At 32.1% G+C, this 20495-nt stretch overlaps 1 protein-coding gene across 6 annotated transcripts in view; it reads right to left on the bottom strand.

The window, feature by feature from the left end:
* LOC139502588 (heterogeneous nuclear ribonucleoprotein L-like) overlaps positions 1-20038 on the bottom strand; it is a 28902-nt gene extending 8864 nt beyond the window's left edge. For 2 of the 6 annotated variants that reach the window (XM_071292111.1, XM_071292110.1), the window contains exons 1-11: positions 19900-20038; positions 14552-14661; positions 14058-14106; positions 11180-11218; positions 9719-9819; positions 6823-6901; positions 5768-5950; positions 5368-5431; positions 4671-4709; positions 1250-1303; positions 252-631 (exon numbers count right to left, since the gene is read on the bottom strand). In XM_071292111.1, coding sequence (XP_071148212.1) covers positions 252-631; positions 1250-1303; positions 4671-4709; positions 5368-5431; positions 5768-5950; positions 6823-6901; positions 9719-9819; positions 11180-11218; positions 14058-14106; positions 14552-14661; positions 19900-19962 — 1161 coding nt within the window. In that variant the 5' untranslated portion in view covers positions 19963-20038. The remainder of the gene's footprint in view (positions 1-251; positions 632-1249; positions 1304-4670; positions 4710-5367; positions 5432-5767; positions 5951-6822; positions 6902-9718; positions 9820-11179; positions 11219-14057; positions 14107-14551; positions 14662-19899) is intronic. The other 4 variants (XM_071292112.1, XM_071292113.1, XM_071292114.1 and 1 more) reach the window with 4 other exon arrangements.
* Between the last annotated feature and the right edge of the window lie 457 nt (positions 20039-20495).

Raw genomic sequence — 20495 nt, 5'->3', positions numbered from 1 at the left:
CCTTTGGATTATATTTTTATGTGTATACTTTATATAGCATTAAGCCCTTTCTAGCTGATTAATCATTAATCATTAAGTGGAAATTTATTTTTGATGATTTTCTTGCTGTATTTCTAAGGATATGAGTTCAGCATATTCATGAAGATTTATCTTTGTGCTATTGTACTACTAAGGTAAGTTTGAAAAAATAAATGGAACACAATAATTTGTTTGTTTATAGGTTTATAGTATACTGCAGTTTTGATTCTTACCCTTCTATCTCCAGAATCATAGCTCCCTCTATCCCTGTATCCTCCATCTCTTGGTGGATACCTGTCATCATATCCACCCCCACCTCTGGGAGGTGGTCCTGAATTATAACCTCCTCCATATCCATCTCCTTCACCATAACCTCCTCCTCCACCACCATAACTGTTCTGTGGTGGTGGTGCACCATAGCCTCCTGATGGAGGTGCTCCGTAACCTCCCTGTGGGGCTCCATAGCCTTGGTTCTGACCATATCCTCCCTGGGCTCCTCCATATCCACCTCCCTGTGGTGGTGGAGGTGGTCCATATCCTGAACTTGGAGGTTGTTGGTACCCTCCTTGGCCTTGGGAGTATCCTCCTTGTGGTGGTGGTGGTCCTGACCCTGCTGATTCAAAGTTGTAAATATAACTTACAGTAACTTTTCATATACATTCAATCGTATATTTATCCCCTTTGAATGGTTTTACACATATTTTTGGGTCCCTTCAAAGCTTGCTGTTCGGTGTGAGCTAAGGCTCTGTGTGAAAGGCTGTACCTTAACCTATAAAGGTTTAATTTTATAAATTGTTACTTGGGTGGAGAATTGTCTCATTGGCACTCATACCACATCTTCCTATATCTATAAAGCATTTTATAGGATTAATAAATTCTTAGTTAGAATTAGAAATGTTTAAATCAGTATTGTGATAAAAAAAATCATTTGTTAACATTGACTCAATTCTGTTGTTTATGAAAATAGAAATGTTTTGTGATATTTTTGTTAAATTTCAATAAACTTTAAAGTTTTTATTCAGGACCAATGTTTGTTCCTATAAATCAAGTCAAAACAATTTTTCATGTTCAGTACTTTAAACCCAATATTTAACCTATCAGATTATGCCATTCACCCTAGGGATGCATACTTTTGGACTTAATTCAGTTTAATTTAACTTCAAAATGCTGTATCTTTTTTCAAACTTTCATTCACATTGAGTATGCAATAAACCATAAAAGACTTGCCAACCTTGATATCTAGGATCTGGTAAAAGAGGTCGTCCTGCTCCTGCTGGTTCATTTCCTGTACAAATACAATTCCAAATTTCAAAATTAAACAAAACTATCAGTATATCTCACTTCTCAATTTTATGATCTATATATATATTCCAAGAATGTTAAGCCAAAATCATCCTTTTGTTTCATTGCAAGAACTCATGATTACAATTATTTCAATGTATTCTCCCCGACTTTATATATTCATAAGCATAGCATTATGTGTGGAATTCTTCACTATTCAACATCAAATGCCAGAGTTCATTAAATCTTTTTTCCCTGATGGTCCTTGAACAAAATTTGCTAGTCCTCACTATTATTTCTATTGTAAAATATCAAAATTAAGTGTATCCTTTGCAAAAATTTTATGGTGAAAACCTTTGACCACTACTTTTCTAGAACTCGTTGATTCGAAATAATAATTCTAGGTGTTATTTTTAAATGTGTCAAGTTTTGAAATTTCTTGGTTTTATATGAAAGTCAAATATGATTATCAAAGTACAGTATTTGTATGTCATGAAAGTAAATACTTCTAGGGTCTCTTTAAATAAAATGTAAAATAACTAAGTTATCTTAACAGTGTATATTTGGACAAGCCAATTTTTTCTTTCTATAATAACAGATTTGAAATTCCCATTTTATTGCTTAAAAAAAAAACATTTATCTGAAAATATAACAACTTTCTACAGCATTTTCTAGGAGTAAAACAAATTGATCACTAAATAAGTTTCATGGTAATCCTGATGTAGAATGTAAGAAAGTTATAAACACATCTCATAGCAATCATGGACAATGTATGTCAATAAAGAAACTGCAAATGTTTGTGTGGTTGTTTACATGTTTGTAACATTCTAATCTATAATATAATGCCTCAGTTGGATCTTGTACACCACTGATGACTCATCCACTATACAGGACTTGGAAGAAGTCTGCATCCAAGTTGTTCCCATGGTGCTGTTAATAAATAACCAATCAAAACAATCAGTACATTATAAAAAGAGGTTTTTGTTTTTGTAACCCCTGTTTTGATTGGTCTGTTTGAGTTTAATTTCCCATTGGGTGATTGTTATGTTGTCTATGGTCTGTCTTTGTGGGATTTGGATGAAACTTCCGTAGAGATTTATTGTTTACTTTCCAGCCTTGATTTTTTTTCGTTTTCTGATTTATAAACAAGTATTGTAGGTAAATCCATTTAAAGGTATCAAGAAAATGATTTGTTTCTTCTGGTGGTATAATATAAACTCCATATATGTCACAGTTCATTTTGTATGAAATTTCAATGTAGTAATCCTGGTCTTGATTGGTCTGTTTGAGTCTTCATTGATTCTGCAAGTTTTGAGAAGCCGTCAGGTCTATTTTAAAATTTTGAGTTGTAAAACAATTGTGAAATCCATCATATCTATATTTCTATGAGAGTAGGCTAATGACTGGAATTATTTTGTATGTTGAAATACAGGTATTTTTATTCTGGTTTCTGCAAAAGCATTTCGAGATATTGCATAAGCTATCATCTTTCAGGCTTCATCCATTTGGCATCCACAAGTAAGCTTTTATTTCAATGTTTGTTTAATCACGTATTTTTCATATTTTCCATACTGCTAGCTAGGTAATAATCCACAGAACTATATTTCCAAGTAAAACGCTGAATCTTGATGTAGTGAAATGAATTTTAAAAGGTACATGTGAAATAATTGGTCACTGTTTACCAAGAAAATTGATTGTACAAATTCCATTGTCTCTCTTACGAGCATTTTTTTATTGTATACTTTGAAGTCTAACCAATATCAAAATTTTATTTCAAAACAATTTCTGGTAAACAGTGAATAGTTCTTTTTACAAATATGAATGAAAAAGTACATTTTACAGGTAAACATCTTTTCATGACCGTCAAATTTCAGCATATTTGTTCAGTTTTGTTCTCTTTATTTCTATATTTAGAACATACATGGTTCTGTTTTTGAATTATATACTGTAGAAATGGACATCAAAGTTTGAGAATAATTCTTTTTCATCTGAATTTAACATGAGAATAATGTGTTTCTTTTCCAAACTGATATATTTTAGTGTTTTCTTTTGAAGGTTGTTAATTTTGGAGATTAAATATCACAGTTTTCATATTACTCAATTGTACAAGTCAAATGTTCATTATATGCAAAAGTTGTTTAAAATGTAAACTGTATATATATTTTAGTTGTTATTATTTAGATCTAGTAAAAATAATATTAAATCTACCCATTTAATTTCATATATGCTTTGTCGAAGTACATGTAAAAAGGTAATGTATCAACGTTTTATTACAGGTAAAAAATCTAATAGCAATATTCAAAAACATGTTAAAAGTATTTGTATCAATATTGTACAATCATATTTTGTGTAATTACAAAAAATTACAATGTCATTTTTCAAAATGTAAAAGCTGTCTTGTAAAATAGTTTACAATGTAATTGTTATTGTTACAGAATGTACATGTGTATAAATGAAAAAAATATAGAACTACAGTTATGTGCTGGGAGTTCAAGTACAATTTAAAATTTTACTATTCTATGTACGCAAAAAATTTGCTGCAAAAATATAGGAAATTTTCTAGCTTGACCTGTTACATTTCACAGACTGAACTGTCTTTTTCTTTTAACAGGTGGTCCTTTTACTAAAACTATCTTGCTATTATATTGATCCATAACCTCTCACACTCGGGGGAGGGGGGGGGGGGGTAAATAAATGAATAAATGAAAGTGGAAAAGTGATTTTTTGGGTAAAATATTCAGTATAATTTCAATTTGTACTTAAACTTGAAAGTTGTATATGAAGAGTTTCAATGTTCTTGTAACAATGTATGCATAATTCATGTTTCAATGTTATTTTACAAGTAATTTTACCCTTAAACATAAAAACAACATAATTCAACAATTATTCATGAAAATGTTAATAACCTGTATGTCACAAAAATGCTTTATATGTATGAATATTTTAAAATGTCAACAACAATACAAACTAAACTTCAATAAGTAACAAAAAAAAAGCTAAAGGCTAAGATCCAGGTATTTAATAAAGAAGCCATAAACAAATATGCCAAAAGAGATTACAAATGTCTAAAATTACTTAAATATATAAAAAATATCAAAAGTATAGGAATTGCAAATGTGTCCTCTATCACAGGACATTTTTTCCCATGAAAATTCAGATTTTTTTTGTAAAGAAAATATTAGATGCAATTATTTTTTATTACTTTTTTTTATTCCCTATTGGAATTTGAAAACAAGGATATTACTTTTTCATTATAAGATCATGTAAAACTATGTCCCCTTTAATAGGAAGAATTATTGTATACAGTTCTTACATTGTAAACATAATATTTTTACACTGGATCTATCCTTTACACATGATGACAGACATACCATTAACAGATGTAGTTTCCTCAATACCATGTTTTTTATCTTAAAGAAAGTTACAATGAAAATCAATTCATTCTTTCTATTGGTTGGTTAATTTTGTTTGGAGCTTTTCTGTTGGTTGATTGATTTTGTTTGAACCTTTTCTATTGGTTGGTTGAACTTTTAAGGTGGAATAAGGAAAATCAAAAAATTATCATATGAAGTATAAATAAATTGCTGACACAGAGATATGTCTTGCCGGTATGTAATCTTGATAGTAAAATGTTAATGTTAAAATTGAAATAGCAATTTTTGAACATGTATATTATGAAAATGAACCATTACTGAAGGTACAGGGCATAGAAATTTCTGTTTAAACAAGATATGCCAATACTTAATATACAACTGCATACCAAATACCATCATGACCATTGACTTATCATAGGATCATAAGTGTTTCCCCTTAAACTTACTTAAAATCAAAAACTTTAACATGTAAACCACAGACAAAAGACTATAAGTAGATGTCAGAGTAGGCCAAAACAAATCTCCATGGAAATGAGATACTAACATTAATAAGATTTACGGTTCCCTTTAAACTGACCTAACACAAATGTTAACAAATTGTTATTGCCGCTGCTTGGATTAGCATACCTAAGTCTCGCTGTATAACTCTTCTTAGATTTTGCTGATAAAATGGGTACAACATTACAATTCTTACCTAGATTGGGGTTTGTGTAGTCCCAACTTTCTGAGTCATTTCTGATAACATTTAGTCTTGTTTGCTGGAATAGAAGAAACAACACATTTTGCATACAAAATAATATACAACTATATGTACTTGCATTGCCGCACTATTGTCAGTTAGAGAATTAAATCACAAGAGAATTTTAAGAATCTACCCCTAAAATATATTCTGTCAAAAGACGATAACAATGGATAAGTTCGAAGATATTATCTGATGTGATAATCTAAAATGGACCAAACAAATTAACATTTGGTGGAATTAATCTAGATTTTTTAGTATTATGACTGGATCTTCAAGAATCATATGGATAAGTAGACAAGTAAATTTGTTCCAGCAAAAGAATATGTTTTTAATGATTAATCCTAATTCTTACATTAGCAAACTCAATCTTGAGAGTACAACAACCAGAGTAGATATCTGCTCCATTCAATGCCTGCTTGGCCCGTGTAGCACAGTCAACATTCTCAAACTCAATCATAGCCTGGACACCATTCTTCTTGAAGATGACTATTCTCAGTACTTGACCATGAGCTGAACAAATTGTCTGCATGACATCCTAAAAATAGAGAAAACAATTACTGTAAATTCAGAAATTATTGTGAAAAATGCAACAGGGTTATAATTGCAATAATTTAAACTCGCATCTTGAATATTTTTTTTATGAATTAAAGAGGACTTTTCTCAATATTGCATTCAAGTCTAAAATGACAAAATGGCAATAAAAATTGAATTCAATAATTTCTGAATTTCCAGTACAATAAAATTTCCAAACTCAGATGTATAAAATTGTTTTTCATTGGTTGATGATTGAATTCAAAGATTAGCCCAGTGGTAAAAAAATATTATGTATGGGTTTATTTGGAGTTTTAGAATCTAAAAGGACTATATCATGTATATGCAGTCTAATTCCTACCCCAACATGAAAATGACATTCTGAATTTCCAATGTTTAAGACGTTTTATCCATTCATGTTGTTATGAAAATATTAAAAAGAATTTGATTCTGAAACAGCAAATGTTCAGCTCATTTTTTGGTGAAATGATATTGGTAGCCTCCCTAGCAACAATAGCATCTCTCTGTTTGATCATGAATTTATAAAATAAAAACATATCTCCTTGATTTATTTTCAAATTTTAACAAACAGGTATAAAATATAAAAGGAGGAGATACAATTGGTTCCTAAGATGTCTACTAATTCTGGTTAAAATTTCAAAGTGAAATTTAATGGCCATTATTACAATTTATTATATTTAATTTTAGACCTTTAATCAATATTGCATGTACAGAAAACCTAGCAACTCATCAAAGCTATAATTGTACTATACAGGATGGTGAAAGATGATACATATCTCATTATTTTGTAGACCAATCAAAACTATTGTTCAATAAAGACTTTATAAATAGACCAATCAAAACTGTTGTACTTACCACAGTGATTGGATACTGTGGATTCAGGACTGTGAACAATAGTATATGGTTTGGTGGTCTATTTGGATCATCTCCCATCCTGTAAAAAATATTATAATAATTTGTAAGTACAAACATATGGATTTTCCTGCTGAATCAGGACAGGAGGGGCATATTTTGTCACTAAAGAGTACATTTTTTCATATTTGAATGTGGAGTCTGAGAGAGGAGTATTTCATCCTACAAAAAAATACATTAGTGGAATCTGTTTATTTACTGATTTTTGAAATAATATGTTGGCTAAAATTAAATTGCTAAATCAATACTTGATAACTTATAGTGTTCCTTCTTTGAGTCATGCTCATCAAAAGGTAAGATCATAGGATCACACGTAGACCAGAAAAGTTATATATGTATATTTTAACCAATGAATAACAAAGAAAACTAAATTAACTTATGTGTGGTTAAAAATAAATAAATGCAACAGTGTTAAACATGAAGTGAGCTCAAACAGAACAAGTGCTTAACCCTTACCATGCTGTGACCATCATATGACGGGCGTACCCAAACCACCGTTATTTGGCTCCAATGGCCTTACATACTTAAAGAAGTCAACTTTATGATACTTATTTCCAGTGTTCTCCCCCGGCCCTTAAAGGACCACGGGCCCGCGATGTATAATTTTCTACCGCGGTGGTATCGTTCTTGCCGCGATGTATAATTTTTCTCCGTGGTGCTAAAGTTTTTGGCAAAAAAATCGTAAATCGGTAAAGTTTGAGACGACTTGTTCAATTTTCCGTGAGGTTTAAAATTTTACATGAAAACTGACCAGTTCTAACCAGTTTAATCCAGATCTGACAGGTAGATTGTTTACACCACGTGATCGATTTACCTTTTGAGGTTAACATTGATGATTGGATTTAATAGATGTACATGATTCTTTTGTGTTTTAATTAATTATGAGATCATAATTTTAATAACAGACTTGTGAGGGACAAGCAGACATTTGTTAATGAACTGTATTACGCCAGTCTTGAGTCAAAATAATTTGCCTGTTGGAAATTAATTGTGGAGTTACTTCCCCTGATTTTGTTTATCACAAATAAATGCTCCTCAAATTTAATTTCTCATTGAAAATAAAAATAAATTACAAATTGAATGCAAAATTATATTAGAATGTTACATTAAGGATAAAAACTTTCTTAGAACATACCAACAAAAATGTTTTGAAAATTATTTTTGAGAATCATACTTTTATTGATGCACAGACATATTATATTAAATTAGTAGATTTTTCAATTCTTGTTTTATATGACTGTGCCAGGGCTGACAAGCCTACTGCCAAAATTGTAATATAATCCAAAGCAGGGCTAAAGCTAAATATGAACTAGTGGATATATCTATGTATATAAGTACTCTTCATGTCTGGAACAATGTATTAACTATAAAAATAATTTGTTGTTGTTTAAAAGAATCAGGTCTAAAACTATGGAAAATGGTTTTTAATCTACTGAAGGTTCTGTATCAAAATTTAATCTTGTTCAAAGTTAATTGTTATGGTGAAATCTAACATGGGGAATGTGTAGTGTCACTACAAGTATCAGGACAAAATGGCTTGATCAAAATATAAGAAGTGACTTTAGTTTAAAGACTAATTGTGCTTTCTTTTATTTATTCTGCAAAGATATTAAAGTATACAAACTGTTTATTGATTTACTTTTTCTACCAATAATTTTCTGACCCAAAGTCCATACAACACAGTACCACAGTTAACAAAACAAAGGCAAAAAGGTAATGACAAAAACTAACAAGAAAAAAATAAGTGACACAACGTGACACAAAATATTATAAAATTCATTTCGTCACGCGTTACCCTGGTGCTATCCAAAAATCCTGGGGAGAACACTGTATTTCGAAAGTTATAAATGTTCCGTCAGCCTGGAGCTATCTATAGTCATGTTTCTCATGCATAAATTGCCTTCTGAGCTCAAATATAGACTTGGAAAATTGAAATCAGATAAAATTCGGTTTTCTTGAGGGGAGGGCTTCCCTTTGGTGTCTTACATAGGAAGTTCAGAGGCCTAAAAAAAATCATGAAATTCCGTATTTTTGGTACAAATAAACTTCTTTAGACTGCTGAACGAAGAACAGTTTCACTACAACCTTACAACTGTTGGGGTCAATTTGTTAACTGGGGTCCACTCTACAGGCAGACTACAGCTGGAAACCTTTACCAGCATTCCTGGTTATTCATGGTCAAGAAATCATCAAAATTGACACTTATTTCACCTGATGACCAATTTTAGGAAATTCCCACCCACCCTTTCCTCGCCTCCTCATGCTGACCACCTTGCTGGTGATTATGATACCCACCTTATAGTTAAAGGAATCAGTATGCTTCGGATAGCATCAAGGTGAAGCTCACGTTTATTGTAAAAAGTTACAAAAAATGTTTTATAATATGCTATGATAGCAATTTCCATCTTCCTTCTGTGTTAAATTTTTACAATACCTTTTTCACATCATCAGTAAGTTTTTTGAATTACACAATGAGCATTTATAAAAATTAATCGTGCTGCTATTGGTTCAAAGGGTGCAAGAGTGGATTTAGGAAATGCAAAAAACTGCTGAGCTCACTTTCTAGGCAAAGCCTAAATTATATAATAACAATTGAAAATTCAGAAATTTTTGTGATGTTTAAATTTTCGTGCAGTTTTTTTAACAATTCATTATTTTTGTTATTTTACTTTTTGAAGGAATTATTTGTAGATGGCATTTACCGAAATTCATTGATTATCAACACAAATGTTTCTGAATTTTCCTGAACAGAATATAGAATTCTACATTCTAGACAATGCCTAGATTGTACAATATCTATAGATAATTTTCCTGACTAACAAACGGTTCTACAATTTACATGTAATTGGGATCATTATACCCAGGTGCTGGCCTTTGAATTCTTTGACTGGTGGAGTAGTTGAAAAATGCTGCTTGTTGTCCAACATAAATTGGATTGTTCTGAAAATCAATATAAAAACATTAAATTTCATTTAATAAAATGGTTAAAATATTTTATCATCAATCCAATTCTTTTAATTTCTAAATTTCTATTATTATTTTGATATACTGTAAACCAACTTATTTTTTAGATACTTTATTTCGTGTTTAGCCCTGTAGATCTAGCCCATTTCGCGATTATCAAATTTACCTGAGGAAGTTAATTTAGAAATAATCCAAGTTTTACATATTCGTGACAATTTATATTCGCGAATTTTTTTAACTCTTGAAAGTCACGAAAATAAATCGTCTTTGTTTCAAAGATGGTCATAACTAAAAGGTACAAGTTAATAGTTTTCCAACTGGCCCTATTTCAAGCACAGCCCCTGACATTTGTATGAGAATATTTCTCTAAAAGTTTTAACCCAACTTCATAAATTTTCATTTTAGTTTCTTGTGTATAATTCGAAGTTTAGTATCATATGACGTCCATTATCACTGTAATAGTATACACATTTTTTAAGGGACCAGCTGAAGGACACCTACAGGTGTGGGAGTTTCTCGCTTCATTGAAGACCCATTGGTGGCCTTTGGCTGTTGTTTGCTCTATAGTCGGGTTGTTGTCACTTAGACACATTCCCCATTTCCTTTCTCAATTTTATTATTTATATCAGTTGTTATCATTACTAACTTATTTCATAACAATATGTGAAAACAAGAATGTGTCCACAGTACACGGATGCCCCACTTGCACTATCATTTTCTATGTTTAGTGGACCGTGAAATTGGAATAAATTCTCTAATTTGGCATTAAAAGTAGAATGATTTTATCAAAGGGAACATGTATACTAAGTTTCAAGTTGATTGGATTCTACTTTATCAAAAACTATCTTGACCAAAAACTTTAACCTGAAATTTGCACTATCATTTTCTATGTTCAGTGAACCGTAAAATTGGGGTCAAAACTCTAATTTGGCATTTAAATTAGAAAGATCATATCATAGGGCACATGTGTACTAAGTTTCAAGTTGATTGGACTTCAACTTCATCAAAAACTACCTCGACCAAAAACTTTAACCTGAAGCGGGACGAACGAACGAACGAACGGAGGCACAGACCAGAAAACATAATGCCCCTCTACTATCGTAGGTGGGGCATAAAAAATATAAAACCGGACAGCAATGGTTCTGACATTGAAAAACTTATATTTGAAGTTCAGGTTTATTAGCATGTGAAATAGCATACCAAGACTCTGAAAACTCTTTTTTTTTTTGAAGATTGTGACAGAAGAAAACCCACACTAAGGTCCCTTAATTTATTGAATGGAAAATCTAAACATACTTATTGCATAAATATGACTAAACATTATTTTCATACTTACTAAGGAATAGTTGACACAGTTCTTTGCTCCAGATATATCCTATAGAGAAAAATAAAACCATTTTAGGATATTTACTGCTTAACTAGTTATTTTGCAACTCCTCTGCTTTATGCAAAGACATCCTCATACTTCCTAATACTCTTTTGCATATTTTCAGAATTCTTTCTGATAAAAAATATTTGGAGATCTTGTTATTTCTAGCATGTGTTAGACAAAATCTACATTTTCAAACCTTGTTAAAAAAAATAATAACCAGATGCTCCGCAGGGCGTAGCTTTATACGACCGCAGAGGTTGAACCCTGAACGGTTGGGGCAAGTATGGACACAACATTCAGGCTGGATTCAGCTCTAAATTTGGATTGTGATTAAATAGTTGACACAGCATAGGTTTCTGACACAGAATGAATGTGTTCTAATGAACTTAAAATTTTTGTTTTCTCTTAGAGCAATTCACTATGCTGTTGAATATTAATCCTCTCAAAACAAGAATGTGTCCTCAGTACACGAATGCCCCACTCGCACTATCATTTTCCATGTTCAGTGGACCGTGAAATTGGGGTAAAAACTCTAATTTGGCATTAAAATTAGAAAGATCATATCATAGGGGACATGTGTACTAAGTTTGAAGTCGATTGGACTTAAACTTCATCAAAAACTACCTTGACCAAAAACTTTAACCTGAAGCGGGACAGACGGACGGACGAACGAACGAACGGACGGATGCACAGACCAGAAAACATAATGCCCCTCTACTATCGTAGGTGGGGCATAAAAATGTTTGAAGAAATTTTCTTTTTTATTTATGAAATTTCAAATGAGAAAAATTGAACCCAATTTTTTAATCACATCCCCCTTTCCCTTATTCCAAAACTAATCTCAATTAAAATTTCTAATGGAGTTTGCAACAATAAATACTCATTTAAATACATCATAAAATATTAAGATGTAAAAAAAACTGCTTGTTATCACTGAATGTTATTTATTATAATTTATCAGTTGGTAGTAAAAAGTGAATATACATTGTATATTGTATATAACAAAGATTTAAGATGATTCTGGACAAAGAAAGATAACTCCAATTAAAAAAAAATCTTGCTATTGCACAATATTTTGCAATTACATATTTCTTGCTTACTATTCTGGACAAAGAAAGATAACTCTAATTAAAATTTTTTTTTGCTATTTCACAATATTGTGCAATTAGATATTTCTTGCCATTGCGCAATACTGTGCAATTGAAAAGACTTGCTATTGCACAATACTTAATATAATAATTTTAGATCCTGATTTGGACCAACTTGAAAACTGGGCCCATAATAAAAAATCTAAGTACATTTTTGGATTCAGCATATCAAAGAACCCCAAGATTTCAATTTTTGTTGAAATCAGACTAAGTTTAATTTTGGACCCTTTGGACTTTAGTGTAGACCAATTTGAAAACAGGACCAAAAATGAAGAATCTACATACACAGTTAGATTTGGTATATCAAAGAACCCCATTTATTCAATTTTTGATGAAATCAAACAAAGTTTAATTTTGGACCCCGATTTGGACCAACTTGAAAACTGGGCCAATAATCAAGAATCTAAGTACATTTTTAGATTCAGCATATCAAAGAACCTAACTGATTCATTTTTTGTCAAAATCAAACTAAGTTTAATTTTGGACCCTTTGGACCTTAATGTAGACCAATTTGAAAACGGGACCAAAAGTTAAGAATCTACATACACAGTCATGACAGTTAGATTCGGCATATCAAAGAACCCCAATTATTCAATTTTGATGAAATCAAACAAAGTTTAATTTTGGACCCTTTGGGCCCCTTATTCTGTTGGGACCAAAACTCCCAAAATCAATACCAACCTTCCTTTTATGGTCATAAACCTTATGTTTAAATTTCATAGATTTCTATTTACTTATACTAACGTTATGGTGCGAAAACCAAGAAAAATGCTTATTTGGGTCCCTTTTTGGCCCCTAATTCCTAAACTGTTGGGACCTAACTCCCAAAATCAATACCAACCTTCCTTTTGTAGTCATTAACATTGTGTTTAAATTTCATTGATTTCTATTTACTTAAACTAAAGTTATTGTGCGAAAACCAAGAATAATGCTTATTTGGGCCCTTTTTTGGACCCTAATTCCTAAACTGTTGAAACCTAAACTCCCAAAATCAATCCCAACCGTTCTTTTGTGGTCATAAACCTTGTGTCAAAATTTCATAGATTTCTATTAACTTAAACTAAAGTTATAGTGCGAAAACCAAGAAAATGCTTATTTGGGCCCTTTTTGGCCCCTAATTCCTAAAATGTTGGGACCAAAACTCCCAAAATCAATACCAACCTTCCTTTTGTGGTCATAAACCTTGTGTTAAAATTTCATAGATTTCCATTCACTTTTACTAAAGTTAGAGTGCGAAAACTAAAAGTATTCGGACGCCGGACGACGCCGACGCCAACGTGATAGCAATATACGACGAAAAATTTTTCAAATTTTGCGGTCGTATAAAAACTTGTCATTTTGAGTTTTGGCAGTGGAGCTTAAGATAGCTAACACAGAACTTCATGTTCCAAGATTTTTAGGTAATTTACATGTATATTATGGAGCATATGATTCACCCTCAGTTTTTTTTAGTTATTCATGTTATGGACACTCCATTGAAATTTTCTGTATAGTGTTTTTAGGACTGATGTTTATCATTTCTTTTTCTTTTTTCATTGGGTCATATAATATTATTTTTATCTTTTAAAATAGTGTGTTCTTGGCTTACTGGTGCTGCTGGGTTACAAACTCATATGACGACACAGTTGAATTACAAAGCTTATACCACCAACTTTTAATCCTATTCATGTGTACCTTTTTTATTCCATACTTACAGCAAATTCAACTAGAGCCTGGTGTCTCTTCCCCATCATCATAATGTAGCTGTGAAAAGAAAACCACAATTACTTAATAACCATGATATATATAACATGTGCTTCATGAACAAATACAAGCAGCAATTTTTTATCTCAGTTTTTATGGTACAAGTAGTTACAAAATTATTTAAAGAAAACATTGAGTTTGTAACAAACCTCCACTGACACAACTTGTTGGTACTGTGACTCATGCCAGGTGCCAAAACCTCTAAAATAATTTTTAACTTCACTCTATGGAGAACTCCTTTTAAAATGTTCAAAGGATATGTTGTACAGCAATTTTGAAATTGAGGAAATGAGGAATGTTTCAAAAAGACAACAACCAACCCAAAGAGCAGAACTTTTTTTTTTTTTATGCCCAGGTATAAATTCTTCCTATAAAATACATAATAAATATAGTCTGATGTACATTTTATACATGTGTCATTAAATCTTTAATACTTAACACATACTTAACAGTTCCAAAATGCTGCACAGCCTGCATCAAATCTGCCTCAGTAATATATTCCGATAATCCCCTAACATGGACCACAGGTGATGGTTCAGGGTTGTGTCGGTCTTCCTGAAAGTAAATAAGTGAGAATTTCAACATCAAAAGAGATAATAATTTTTGACAAAAAAGACAAATCAAGAATGCAATTTTGAATATTTTAATTAGGAATTATAAATTTTGCGCTATAAAATACATATTAACTTTTTGTCATTTCCTTTTCCGATCTCTTTCATTAAATGTACCATCTATTTTCTTTCCAAATACAAGTGCCCAAAAAATGCCTTCAGCATTATGACATAGGATGGCTCCACAGCAAATGAAAAATCTTTCAAGACTTTAAGATTATTTGGACTTAGGTGGAATAGATGTTAGCTTTGCTTGAATATATCAGCAATTCTTCTAACCTACATGTAGGTACGAAGCGACGGTCATGAAGCGAGTGTCACTTGTTCTGCTTCTTCTCCTTGTACCAGATAATGGTCACAATCAACAAACTGAATATTTTGCCATGACTTTGGTGAGCATATGAACACCCCCCCCTTCCCCCATATTTTTAGAATTGCATTCAGCTTTATCACCAAGGCTTTAAAAGCCTCGACTGACGGCGCTGATACTACCCCAGGAGGGAGAGCGTTCCATTCTTTGATGGTGCATGGAAAGACAGAATATTTATGGTAATCATTTGATGCTGCTGAAATTTGGAAGCTTTTGTCACGCATATTTCTTGACAATTGTTAAGGTAAAATGACGATCTTTCCCTTTAAATAATTTTGAATGGCAATTTTGCCTCCTTTTTTTCAATGAAACATTTGCAAGATTTGTTAGTAAATATGTAGGACATATATTTTTTCATTATATATAAACATTATAAATAGAAATATAAATCCTTAAACATATACAAGTTATAACACACTAATCATTGCTAATGAACTTTGTAAACACAGATAGTAAACGCACAGATCAGTCAGGGGTGGTACTTAAACAAGTGAATTCAAAATCACTTCTTTGAGTGATTTTGGCTGTGAAATATTTAAAATTTTTGAACAGACTTTTTAAAATCACTGAAACAAGTAATTTGAGAAGTTAAAATTTAATCGCTTCAATAAGTGTTTATAACATTTTTTGGATATTTTCCCCACAAGCTTGATTTTTTTATTGGTAAAAAGACCAGAATTCCATTGAAAAAACAACTATGTACATGCAGAAATTGTCATTTGCTTGATAAGCCTGCCAGTGTTTACAGTTTATTTGAATATGCAAAAACTGGAATAATTTGTAGATATGAATTATGATTATGTATATATTTGTGGCAAAAAGTTTAGCTTCTTGTTTGAAATAAATTCCCTTAATTGTTCTCCGTTATATAAAGGCAGGAAGTATTTGCCACTGGATTTTTAACATGATAATTCACAAGATAACAAAAGAAAGGAATAAAGACCAATCACAATTTGTCTAATTTTTTTTTATTTTTAAATTAAACTGAAAAAAGATAAACCTTTCAAATAAAAAGTTCTTTATACAAAAATATTCCCTGGATGTGGAACTTTTGCTCCCTCTATTTTCAACACTAGAAATGAGGTTTTCCAGTGTACTTAAACTTCAAACCTTGCTTTCTAACTGATCTATTCAAGGACGTCATGACTGACAACAACTGTCTTTATTTTAAAAAAAAAGAAGAAAATCTTCAGTGTCGTTATACACATGCATGTTGTCTGCTTGAAGTTGATCACCACCCGGACAGAAAGAAATAGCCCAACTCCAAGATGTTTATTATTAATATATTCCTGCATCAAGTTATTTTTCACCTTGGGCTTACATAAGAATAAATACAGAATATAGAAAGTGAAACTAAAATTGAAAACATAAAGTCTGTAGTCACATAGAAGAGAAATAGATTTATGTTTTTTGGGGGAAAACAGCCGGTGCCAGGGGGTACCCTCTGTGTGTTCAAATATGCATGCCATATTTGCCACTGCCCTATGTCTGTTTTATGAATTCTGACCCTAAATTTTCCATCTGTTACATGCCAAGAATTCCTCTCTCAAAACTCCGGTGGACCTCCTACTGCACCCATTACCTGGATCCATTCGTAGATTTGATCCATTGTAAAGTGAAATTAATTTATGAAAGAGGGACGAAAGATACCAAAGGGACAGTCAAACTCATAAATCGAAAATAAACTGACAACGCCATGGCCAAAAATGAAAAAGACAAACAGACAACAATAGCACACACAACATAGAAAACTAAAGAATAAGCAACACGAACCCCATCAAAAACTAGGGGTTATCTCAGGTGCTCCGGAACATGACCTGCATGTACGTGTCGCCACTGAAGACCACAACCATATAACAAATGATCAATATAAATTATCTGTGTTATTTGCTCTATGAGATATTTGCATGCTCTTTATTTTTTTAATATTGATGCAATTTATGATCATTTATACTTATCATTTCTTACTCGAACTAACCAGAGAAGCATCTATAGATGAGTTGGAAGTTTAAAAAATCAAAGATAAATTCTGTGATGATCTGGAAAAACAAGCACTAGTCACATAAATCATACATTGTTGTACCTCTCTCCCAACGGTAGTATAATACTTCTTTTGAAATATATCTGACACTCGAATATGAGATTTCCTAGATTCTTAATAACAGGTGCTTGTTTTTGTATATTGTGTCAGATAAAAAATATGAGACATTTTATTGACTCAGTCTCTTAATACCTAATCAGTAATATTAAACACTGATGGCAGTATATTTTCATTATAAATATTTGCAGTTGTGGATCCTAGGCCTAAGGGGGAGTCTGGGGAGTTGGAATCCCCCTTTTATTTGATAATCAAAGTTTTTGAAAGGTGACGTGAGGTTTGAAACAACCCTTTTAATCTGGGCTACGTTGGAACCCCCCAAAATGGCTGGATCCACCCATGATTTGGATCCTCATAGCTCATAAGCTTTACTAAATGGGAAAACAATATACACTGTTTAAAAACTCCGTGTAAAGATAAAAATCGTAAGGTCCGAGATATACGGGGACGAATTCACCCATCATAATTTACCTGCGTAAACAGTTACGACTAGGTCAAGGGCGCTACTGAAACTGAAAGTGCTAATATTTGAACTTCGAAAATGGGGAAATTAGCAAAGACTTGCTTTGAAAATCAATTATGGCCTGTACATTAATGCTATGGTAACATTATTTATTTATGAAAGCTGTTCGTCATAATTTGCTGAATGGTTCCGCACAATAACATGTGGCCCGTCTCAGCGTATGTTTAGTTTTTTTGCAATCAACACTGTCACTGAGCGGTAAAATACAAACGAAAAACTGCCGAAATGTGCAATTTCTCTCTGTTATCAAATGCCCGTTGTATGAGTGCGTCCGATCCTTCGCCCCATCTTGTCAAATCTCTTTCCAATTTATGTTTCAACTCAACTCCTAGCAACTATCTTGTGTTTCTTTCAAATATTAAGGTATTTTATGGCTGAAATCTCTTTCCAGGAGATAAATATCTCTTAAACGCCTCATATTTCGAGGATAAACTAATTTTTGCATTGATACAGCAGCCATCTTGGATGCTTTAATCATATGATTAAAATTTAATACACCTCAAAGAGGTGGATTAAGTTTAACGACAGTTTTAGCCTTTTTAACACAGCGTTAAAATTAACGACAAGTTGAACAACACACTAATCATATGATTATTTTAATCAAATGATTAAGAAATTTTAACGATGCGTTAGCCCTAACGACAAGTTGAACAACAGACCCCAGGACATAACCTTAAAATAAATCATTCTAATTCTAAAGAAAACCCATCAGGTCATCTAATACTGTTGACCTTTGTCTGATAGTAAGAGTACATACCTGCCAACTTTCACGATTTAGGCGTGTACTACACGATTTTGACCCTTTGTCACGATTGCACGATCGTGTTCCTGAAAAACCCTCTAAAACACGATTTGGTGAAAATTTACACGAAAAATATTGTTGTTCCCAATTTTGAACTGTGTCCAATGGTGGAAAATCGTGTTCAGCCAATCAAATTGTGCGTTTCTCATGATCAAATTAATCAGCCAATCAAAAACGTTTTCTCTCAAGATTGTTTTAACATGCTAGATATTGAACTTGTGTTGTATTCCTCTGTTGGTCAGAATTGTAAAAACGTGAACATGGCAAATGATTTTTCAACTGCAAGGAGGTTCTTACACTGAATAAGAATAAAAGCATGGCTGATTGACAAACTTCAATGATGCAGTACTACCATGAATATAATAAATAGTAGTTTATTCACTAATTTATTGACATTACATGTACACTTTTACTGTAACATAATTTTTATTTATGTATTCAATCATTTAAAGGATAATGTACTCTTCATTTTTTTCCACATGGAACCCCCCCCCCCCCCCCCCCACATCAACATGAGGAATCCCTTAAATGAGGGACAATCCTTAGTCAAGGGGTCACTCGTGTAAAAATTAAATAGAAAAATGTAGATTTGTTAACTTAAAAATGGGAAATTCTGACATTATATTTGGAACAGCTTTTCTTACAAATCATGCAAAAATGACACTTTTTCGCGCAAAATAGTCGTCGCAAAGAATTTTAAACTTTGAAATTGTTGTCGCGCGCTAAAACCCCCATGGGCATTTTCAAAAGTTGGCAGGTATGAGAGTAGTTAATAAATATTTGATTACAGAACAATTCCCAAGGGTACTTTTATAAGCTTTAGCGCACTAACTTACTGCCCAAGCGCACTGGTGAAATTGATATCAAAAGATAAAGGGATAATTGATTTATGTAGGAAAATTATAGAAAAGTTTGTGAAAATATGGAAAATCAATGAAATTAGCATTTGAAGATCAAAGAAAACACCAAAATCACTTAAATAGGTGATAACTGAATATAAAAAATCACTGAAATAGGTGATAATGAAACCACTTGTTTAAGTAGCACCCCTGACTGCAGATATTTCTTTCGAAATTTAGCAAATTTATTAGAATTTGAATTTTCGTTTTGGCATTTTCAAAACATTTAAAATTAGAAAATCTTTGAATTAATCCAGAAACCATCAAAGCTTACTATAAAAAGTAACTGCCAAAGAATGAAAGACAGACGCCAAGAGAAATAAGAGAGACAATAATAAAAGTTAATAATCAATAATTATGTTGAATTGTCTCCCCTACCCACGCGGTCAAACTTAAGATCCTTGTTCCAACATATTCGTACTGCAACTTAGAGAATTTGTGATTTTATCAACAGATGGATTGATTTATCAATATATAAACATAAACTTACTCTGTCATAATGTGCATCGTCAACTCTTTGTCTTTTATTAACATGACCCTCGTATCCGGCCATTTTTATTTGCAAATGTGCGAAGGAGAGAATAAATGTCGTGACAATGACGGAATGATAAATAATTCCGGAAAGTTCGATCATGCCGATTTTATACGTGCAGGGATTGGATAATTTAAGCGGCCGAAACAAGTTTGTGTAACATACATCTAATATTAAAAAGGAACATTATTTGAGATATAGCTGTCAGTAACTGCGAGTACTCTCAATTCTGTACTGAGTTTCTTTTTGATGTTGGGATGTATATTACCCGGCCCTCAGTGTCATGTAACATGTAAATCCAAGTTCCAATAAAGCGGCCAACCCTTCAAAGTTAAGTTGTCTATGTAAGATTTATTTTTCTTGAGGTAGCTTATTGCCTAGTACATGAAAGACATTTAAATATGAAGAGCTCTATATCTTCAACTGATACATATAGAATAATAGGTAGTTTCGTTTTTGATGCTGACTATATCATGTGGAATATCTAGACGAGCCCGTTAGCAGGCGAGTTAAGATATTCCACATGATATGGTCAGTACAAAAAACTATATAAC

Source organism: Mytilus edulis, chromosome 14 (genome assembly GCF_963676685.1).
Source record: "Mytilus edulis chromosome 14, xbMytEdul2.2, whole genome shotgun sequence".
Taxonomy (NCBI): domain Eukaryota; kingdom Metazoa; phylum Mollusca; class Bivalvia; order Mytilida; family Mytilidae; genus Mytilus; species Mytilus edulis.
The sequence above is the reverse complement of the archived record's forward strand: the minus strand, read 5'-3'. Positions and strand labels throughout refer to the sequence as shown.